We start from the raw sequence: 8,646 nt of genomic DNA, 5'->3' as shown, positions 1-8,646 counted from the left end.
CAAGGCTCCCTCTAAGCTGTGGAGTCTTGTGAGCAGAAATTCTACTTTGTGGGCTACTGGCATTAAAGTTGTGAGCGAGCAATTTGGCTACTGCATGAATCAGTTTGCTCTGGAGCCCTCCTTCCTGAGCTAAGACAAAAATGTGTGAGCTGGAGGCTAAAACACTGTGAGGTAGCTCACACTAACGCAGCTTAGAGGGAACACTGGTTGTGAGGATCAGTGGGGGGTGGGAAGGGGGCAGTGTGCACCATCCTCCGCTTCTCAGAACCCTACAAATCACAGTTGTGGTCTCTTCCTTTCTATGTTACTGATGCGTGATGTACGCCAGTGCTGTCGATTTGGAACTGATGTGGTGACCCCAACCAGGGTCTTCCAAGGCAAGTGAGAAGCAGAGGTGGTTGGCCATTGCCTTCCTCTGCAGAGTCTTCCTTGGAGGTCTCCCTTCCAAGTGCCAACCCCAGCAAGGGGCTTTCAAGGCAAGTGAGAAGCAGAGGTGGTTGGCCATTGCCTTCCTCTGCAGAGTCTTCCTTGGAGGTCTCCCTTCCAAGTACCAACCCCAGCAAGGTACTTTCAGGGCAAGTGAGAAGCAGAGGTGGTTGGCCATTGCCTTCCTCTGCAGAGCCTTCCTTGGAGGTCTCCCTTCCAAGTACCAACCCCAGCAAGGGGCTTTCAGGGCAAGTGAGAAGCAGAGGTGGTTGGCCATTGCCTTCCTCTGCAGAGTCTTCCTTGGTATTCTTCCATCCAAGTACTGACCCCGCTTAGCTTCTGAGATCTGGTGAGACTGAGCTATACCACCTTCCCTCCTGGGGATGTGTGATGTACACTTTGAAAGAATATTGCGAGAGAGAGGGAGGGAGGGAGAAGGAGATGACCCTATGTATAACTGCATCACAACCATTTTTGTGCAGTGTTTCCCCAATGCGCATGTTCCCTTGTGTGTACTAACATCACCAAAAAGGCCCATTTTCATATGATTGTGCACACGTTTGGATTAAGACTTTTTTGTGGCCCGGACACTGCTGTTGTAACCAGTTAGGTGTTGTACAAACCCTGCTTGCCCTTAGTCTGTCTGCCTCATTCTCTTCTCTCCCAGGTTGTCAGAAGAATCAGTACGGGGCAGGCTGTCGGCAGACGTGCGGCTGCCGTAATGGGGGAATCTGCCTAGCAATGAATGGCTCCTGCCTATGCGGACTTGGGTGGACGGGGAGATTCTGTGAACTGGGTAACTCTTCTTTTGTGGCTCCTTTTGGTGTTTGGTGTAGTGGTTAGTAGAGCGTGCAGCTGCTGGTGTGACCTTGGGTAAGTCACAAGTTCTTTCAGAGCTGTTCTCTCACAAGCAGTCCTTGAAAGAGCTCCCTCAGCCCCACCTGCCTCACAGGGTGTCTGTTGTGGGGAGGGGAAGGGAAAGGAGATTGGAAGCTGCTCTGAGACTCTTTCTGGTAGTGAAGGGTGGGGTATAAATCCAATTTCCTCCTCCTCCTCTTCCCAGCAAACAAGCATGCTCCTAGTCCTTCTGTCTTTGTCCCAGCGCAGGCACTCGTCAGCCCGAGGTGGGTGGGGGGGCACTGCCATGCCCAGGGCAGAATGTTCAAATTCACACACAGTAGAGCTGCTCTTGGCCTGTCCCATGGCTGTTGGGGGATTGCATCTTTGAATGTTCATGCATTTCCTGTGCATTTCAAGGAGAAAGGCTTTTTAACTGAGCTGGACTTGATTGACTAGCCAGGCATGGAGAGAGCAGCATCTCGTGGTGATCATTTCCAGATGGGGTACCATTATTGGCCTGCGGAAAGAATCTTGGAGCACCTTGAAGACTAACAGATTTATGGTGGCTTTAGCTAGACTCTAGATTGACCCAGAGCCTGCTTCAGATCCATTAAACGTTACCCTTGGCAGATGTGTACATATGGGTATGGGGGGGAAAATTAATAGCAAACGGTGGGACTGAAAAGCAAAGGGCAGAAATGAAAGAGGTCCAATCTGCATTTCTATGCAGTGCTCAAATGTATACATGTTAAGCTTAGTGTCTCATGACAGTGGCAGGAATTGGCAATCCCAGTCTTCCAAGCAGGGGTAATTTCCTGCAGGAGCGCACAGGAGCGGAGCTCCGGCAGTAAAGAGCTCAGGGGGTGGGCACATGCAGCAAGCCCCACCCTCTACTCCCAGCAGCCCTCAGTCAGAGCAAGAAGCATCCAGGTAAGTTGCAGAGCCCCCCCGGCCCCCCAGTCCAGTGGCACCTTTAAGACCAAGTTTTATTCAGGTACAAGCTCGCCCTCCTCTGCCAGGACAGATCTGCACGTTTCCCCCGCCCCCCAATACCTAGCAATCCAAAACAGTCCAGTGGAGCCTGAGCGGTGGGTGTTGCCTTCCGGTGAGGTCAGGGGGTGTGGCATATGCAAATAAGTTATGCTAAGGAGTTATGCTAATGAGCTCCGGCACCTCTTTTTCTACGAAATGACCCCTGCTTCCAAGCATCGTGAAGCCAACTGGACGGCGGTACTGCACAAGTGAATCATTATCTTCAAGCCTAGATGAAAACTTGGTAGTATTCAGCTCGGTTTGAATCAAGTTAAGTTAGCTTAGTAAAGAAGGAAGTCTGCGTTATCACCCAGTTACAGATGCTGAAATTGCTCCTTGTGCTTTGTATGGAGCACGGGGCAAATGAGCTAGCCATCAAGGACCAAGTATCATCATGGCCGGGGGGGGGGGGCGCGGAAGGGAGCACCATCTACTTGACAGAGTGTAGAGTGCTCAGTGACAGTAGGAGGCATGCTCTTGACGTATTCCGCTTTTGAACTATTTAATTTTTGATTGGGTTTCCACACCTGATGGCAGAGAGTGGCCGGCCGCTTCTGCCTCAAGAGAAAGCCCTGCCCAGTTGCCCGTGCCGAGGGGAGGCTCCGAACTGTGGGCGGAGAGGAGCAGCTTTGCATAGTAATATCAGAGGCTACCCTGCTTCTCATGACATCGCGGCTCCGCTCTGTATCATTCCTTTCCCTGCGTCTATCCCTGCCAGCATAGTGTGCATCTGACAAACCGGCTTCTTGTTCATTAAAGCTAACATCACAAATAAATCAGTTGATCTTTAATAATAATTAAGTGCCGTCGAGTCGCAACCAACCTGTTGGCGACTCCTGGTGGGATTCCCGAGGCAAGATATGAGCAGCGGTGGTTTGCCATTGTCCGCCTCTACAGAACAGCCCCAGTATTCGTTGGTGGTCTCCCATCCAAGTACTAACCACGGCTCATCTTCTGAGCTCCAACAAGCTCAAGGACAATTCAGGCTGCTACCTTTACTTCTGCTAATCTTTATCGCACTACAAACTTTTTTTTTTCTCTTAACCTCTACGATCAGGGAACTTGAAAGTACCTTTCTTTTATGTCCACTGAATTTATTGTCAGCCAGAGAAGAGGTAGAGGTGATTCAGTTAGATGTCGGGGAGTTTCCAGTGAAGGACGGATGTCAAGGAAAGACAGTCAGATTTTGAATCAGCAGGGAAAACTCGGAAGCCAGCCGGTTAAGAAGTCCGTATCTCAATCCCCAGTTTTGCCTGCTCAGCTTGAAGGAGAGCACCCCTTTATGGTCGTCACGTTGGCAGTAATCTGAGAAATTGTCTTCCCTACAGGATGCCCGCCAGGGAAGTACGGGGCCGACTGCCAGCTGAACTGCCCCTGCCAAAACAACATGACCTGTGATCCGGCGACAGGCGCGTGCCACTGTGACAAAGGCCACTACGGGACCTTGTGTGAACACGGTAAGCCCCAGTAACATGCTTGTTGTCGTTTGTCCAGAAATACAGTGCGGGCCCAGTAGCCACCCATTGGCATGCAGGCAGCTGAAGGTGTTTTGTTGCCCCAAGCAAGGTACAGCCGTGGTAGCTTGTTGCACCACTACCGGCTGGGCCCCTCCCACACCACCAGTGCTGGGAACGAATAGGGTGACGGTTCCCTGGACGTCTGTCCCACCCCCTCATCAGTTGCTCAGGTCGATGTAGCTCGGCTGGACAAATGGCCAAAGAAGAATGGACGATTTCATGTCGGAGTGCCTCATTTCTTAGGCTTCGTTTCATAAGCGCAGGCATGAGTGGCTGCTGAATGGCCTCAGTGGGGGCTGAAGGTGTTTGATGGCACACCAGAGAATTGTGTTGGACTAGATGGTATCCCTTTCATCCCCCTGTCTGCTCTTCAGCTACATTAAATCTTAAGAATGTTGTGGGGTGTATTCCCCAGTATTTGTATAATCCTGATAGCCCTAGCCATCGAAGAGCTTTCTCCCTTGCACGAGTAAATGCCTTTCCATCAAAAATACTGTATGGTAGGTTTCAAAATATTCCTAAGCACGAACGGAGATGTGACTGCGGCTCTACCTCTCTTGATTCAATTGATCACATACTGTTAGACTGTTCGTTGCATGCATCTGCTAGGGAAAAAAATGGTTAAATACTTGGTTGCAGGGTAAACATCACCTTCCTAATAAAATAAAATGTCAAATTCTATTGAATGACACAACACTAGAGATTACTGTGTCCATGGAGCTGGCTGTCAGGGGGTGTGCGATTGTAAGAATGGAGCCACGTGCGATCCGGTGACGGGGGAATGTGTTTGTCCTCCTGGCTTCTATGGCGACCAGTGTCAGACAGGTGCGTATCCTTGCCTCCTTCCCTAGATCCTTTTAGAAATCAAACGGAGGCAAATCATAGAGTCCTAGAACTGGGGCCTTAGAGGCCATCCATTCCAACCCCTTGCTTAAGGCAGGAAATCCAAAGTTAGACCATCCCCAAAAGATGTGCTCGAAAAGCCTCCAGCAAGTGTTTCCCTGAGGTAGCTGGTTCTGTTGTCTAACCACCTTCGCCATTAGGATGTTTATCTCAATATTCATCTGAAATTTACCCTGTTGTACATTAAACTTATCAGATGTAATCTTAGCCCTCTGGCCCCCCATCTTGAGCTGAATTAGCACAAATAAAGGTGGTTTCAAGAATAACAAGAAAGAGAAAGTCTGCATGCAATTCCTATCCCTGCTTTTTGTGTGCTTGATGTAATGTGTGTTGGGGGAAGTTTACCACGGACAAGGGACAAGGCCTTTGCAGTGTCGGCACCTAAGCCCAAGACACGGGTTCTTAAACCACAAACAACCAGACAAGCACATCCAGAATGAAACCCTGATATGAAACCGCACAGAAGGAAATGCTGTCCATCAGCGTTCTGAGCTTGGTTGTCTCTGTTTGGAACATGACTTGCTCGTTCGGGCATTCGCCGAATGTTCAGCAAGCCTCATGCCGAACAAGGCCCCTGCGTCGGGTATTCAAGTCTCAGTTGGGTAGCATGGAATCAATGTTCCCTCTAAGCTGTGGAGTCTTCTAAGCAAAAAATCCACTTTGTGAGCTACTGGCATTAAAGTTGTGATTGAGCGCTCTGGATACTGCATAAATATGTTTGCTCTGGAGCCACATCCTTCCTGAGCGAAGGCAAAAATGTGTGAGCCAGAGGCTAAAAAACTGTGAGCTAGCTCACACTAAACTCAGCTTAGAGGGAACACTGCATGGAATGGCCTCTGGAGGGGGTTGGCTGAGCCTAGATTAAGGCCTGAAGCCAGTGGTCAGGATCTCTGCACTAAACTTTTCAGTTCTTTGGGGCCAGATGGGATTACTTCCATTCAGACAAGCAGCAGGCCAGAGATACTTGACTTGGCCAAACAATCTCCCCGTTGGCTGGCTTCGTTTCTTTGTTCTGGAGTGTGAGGAGGTTGCATGAGTGCAATAATGAACATTACAGAATTAAGAGGCATGTGGGTAAACCGGCTTCTTTCAGCTTGGCCTTCTTCAAAGGCTGGTGGTTAGCACTCCCTAGGTGGAACTGGTGGTGTGTATGGCCGTGGGGTGCCTTGGACTGAGGACAAGCTCCGTTTTCCTATTCAGCAGGCCATTGTACTGACACTTCTCTCGTTGTTGGGCACAGGCTGTGAGGAAGGGAAATTTGGAGAAAAGTGCCGGCATCGGTGCAACTGCGGAGATGGCACGCCGTGTGACCCAGCCACCGGGCGCTGCATGTGCCCTCCAGGGAAGACCGGCAGCAAGTGTGACGTGGGTGAGAGTGTCGAGGGGTTATTTGCCAAGGACTGGGAGGAGGGGAAGCGCCTCTCAAATGGCCCCCTTTCCTTCGGATGGATTTGCTAGCCTTGGATGGATATGCCAGGCCCATAGCTGCAGTGGGGCATTTCGGGGGCCCGCCCCCTAATTTGAAAAGCCCTGCCCCACAAATAGCCTTGAAAGGAAGGGCTACAAACAGGCTTGGAGCCTCCCCCTTTAAGGACAGACATTCAGGTTAATGAACTGTAATTTAACTGCCCCCCTTAAACATTTAAATGCCCCCCCCACAAATAATCCTGGCTATGGGCCTGTGATATGCCTTCCTCCTTGACAGAAGGGAGGGAGTCACACACAAGTCAGCTGATCAGTTACTGGCTTAGATTGCCGGTAAAAGGCGGGTTAAGCGAGGATGGTGAGTACTAAATGGAACCTCTCTGTTCAGAGGCAGTGTACCTCTGAGTACCAGTTGCTAGGGGCAACAATGAGGCCTGCTTGGGACCTCTGGCTCTGCGAAACAGGACGCTGGCCTCTATGCCTGATCCTGGAGGCACCGTTTTCTGCTTTTCTGTCAGTTCTTAGTTAACCACAGGAACATGTTCCGAGAACTGTGAATGAGGCTGACTTCCATTTTTAACTCAATGAGGGCATCACCGTTAGCAAAGGCAGTTGGGCGGTTGCTGGCCCCAAAGGCCTCCAGCGGGAACGGACAGTCTAGTGGCAGAGCGACACTTTTCCCATGGTGCTACCGCCAGTAACTGCAGTACTCTCCAGACACAGAAAACTGGCCTGCTGACCTAACTTCTAGCTGGCCGTTGCTGCAAAGTGGAAGCTGTTTATTATATGGTGGTCTCACGGAACCCTGTCCTGGCTTACCTTATTTACACTCAGGGCCTGGGCAAAAAGTCCAGGAGTCCCAGCGGCCCTGCTTCAGCAGCCTATGGTGACGGACAGGAGAGCTCCACCTAGTGCACCTTCCTCTTTATTTATGTACTTCCTTATTATTTAGTTGCAAATTTTTCAGTTAAAAAGTGGCACTCACTAAAACAAGCAGTGGATTTTTTTTTAATTATGAATTATTTTTGTGCAAGGGCTTTCAAAGCCCTGAGTAGTAGGTATCTCCTTGGAAGAGGCATTCCCTCCTTATACAAAACATGCATTCTTCCTCCTCTCCCTTTCAGGGTTGAGACTGATTGAATAGTCACTGGAGATTGCGTGATTCCCCACCCTCTCATATTGCATGCGGACTAGAAAAATAGGTCTCCCTCATATGCTGACTTGACCCTTTCTCCTTGATGAGCTAGTTTTCTAAGAGCACACACACATACACATATATACATATATATATATATACACATACACAGGGACATTGCTGGTGCCAATTTGCTTTTTAACAGGGGTCATTTCCTAGAAAAAGAGGTGCAGAAGCTCATTAGCATAACTCATTAGCATAACTTATTTGCATATGCCACACCCCCTGACCTCACCGGAAGTGTGTCAGAAGGCAACACCCACCGCTCAGGCTCCACTGGACTGTTTTCGATTGCTAGCTATTGGGGGGGGGGATGTGCAGATCTGTCCTGGCAAAGGAGGGAGAGCTTGTACCTGAATAAAACTTGGTCTTAAAGGTGCCATTGGACTGTTTTGGACCGGGGTCCGGAGTGGGTGGCTCTGCAACTTACCTGGCTGCTTCTTGCTCTGACTGAGGGCTGCTGGGAGCAGGGTGTGGGGCTTGTTGCATGTGCCCGCCCCCTGGGCTCTTTACTGCCGGAGCTCCGCTCCTGTGCGCTCCTGCAGGAAATGACCCCTGCTTTTTAAGAACCTAACTGACTCCCCTTTATATGTACTCTTCATTGACCCAGATTGCCCACTGCAGAAATTTGGCCCGGATTGCGCTCTGTCCTGCGAGTGCCCCATGACCAATGCTTATTGCAACCCCCGAAATGGACGATGCGTTTGCCTTAATGGATACATAGGAGCCAGGTGTCGGGAAGGTAAGCGGGCTGCGTTGGCTGCCAGTGGAAATGTTCTGCTTATTGGAGCTCACCGCCTCATTCACAACAGTTGAGGCATCGGGTTGCCAGTTCTACCTTGGGAAATGCCTCGTAGCACGTGAGAGGGCAGAGTTTGGGAGGGAAGCTGAACGGGGATGTGAGCCCATAACATCCACCCTCCAAAGCTGGTATTTCCTCCGGGAAACTGATCTCCGTAGTCTAGAGATCAGCTGTAATTCTAGAGGCTGGGAACCTTGTTTAGGTAGAGTTGTCCCCCCTTCCGTGTCAAAACAGAAAATTAACACCTCAGTTGTTCTCACTGACGTGCTGTTTTGCTAAGTGCTGGGTGCTGGGCACAGGTGGGAAATAGGACAATCCCAACCAAGGCTCCCTCTAAGCTGTGGAGTCCTGTGAGCAAAAATTCTACTTTGTGAGCTACTGGCATTAAAGCTGTGAGCAGGTGATTTGGCGACTGCATAAATGAGTTTGCTCTGGGGCCATCCTTCCTGAGCTAAGACAAAAATCTGTGACCCGGAGGCTAAAAAATGGAGCTAGCTCACACTAAC

General features: G+C 50.1%; 1 protein-coding gene across 1 annotated transcript in view; it reads left to right on the top strand.

The window, feature by feature from the left end:
- MEGF6 (multiple EGF-like-domains 6) overlaps positions 1 to 4,072 on the top strand; it is a 279,570-nt gene extending 275,498 nt beyond the window's left edge. The window contains exons 32-34 of the mRNA XM_015405472.1: positions 1,094 to 1,144; positions 3,627 to 3,755; positions 3,978 to 4,072. Of these exons, the coding sequence (XP_015260958.1) occupies positions 1,094 to 1,144; positions 3,627 to 3,755; positions 3,978 to 4,072 (275 nt within the window). The remainder of the gene's footprint in view (positions 1 to 1,093; positions 1,145 to 3,626; positions 3,756 to 3,977) is intronic.
- The last annotated feature ends 4,574 nt before the right edge of the window (positions 4,073 to 8,646 follow it).

This window comes from Gekko japonicus, unplaced genomic scaffold, assembly GCF_001447785.1.
Source record: "Gekko japonicus isolate JY-2015 unplaced genomic scaffold, Gekko_japonicus_V1.1 scaffold1889, whole genome shotgun sequence".
Classification (NCBI taxonomy): domain Eukaryota; kingdom Metazoa; phylum Chordata; class Lepidosauria; order Squamata; family Gekkonidae; genus Gekko; species Gekko japonicus.
This window is presented reverse-complemented; position numbering and strand designations above follow the sequence as displayed.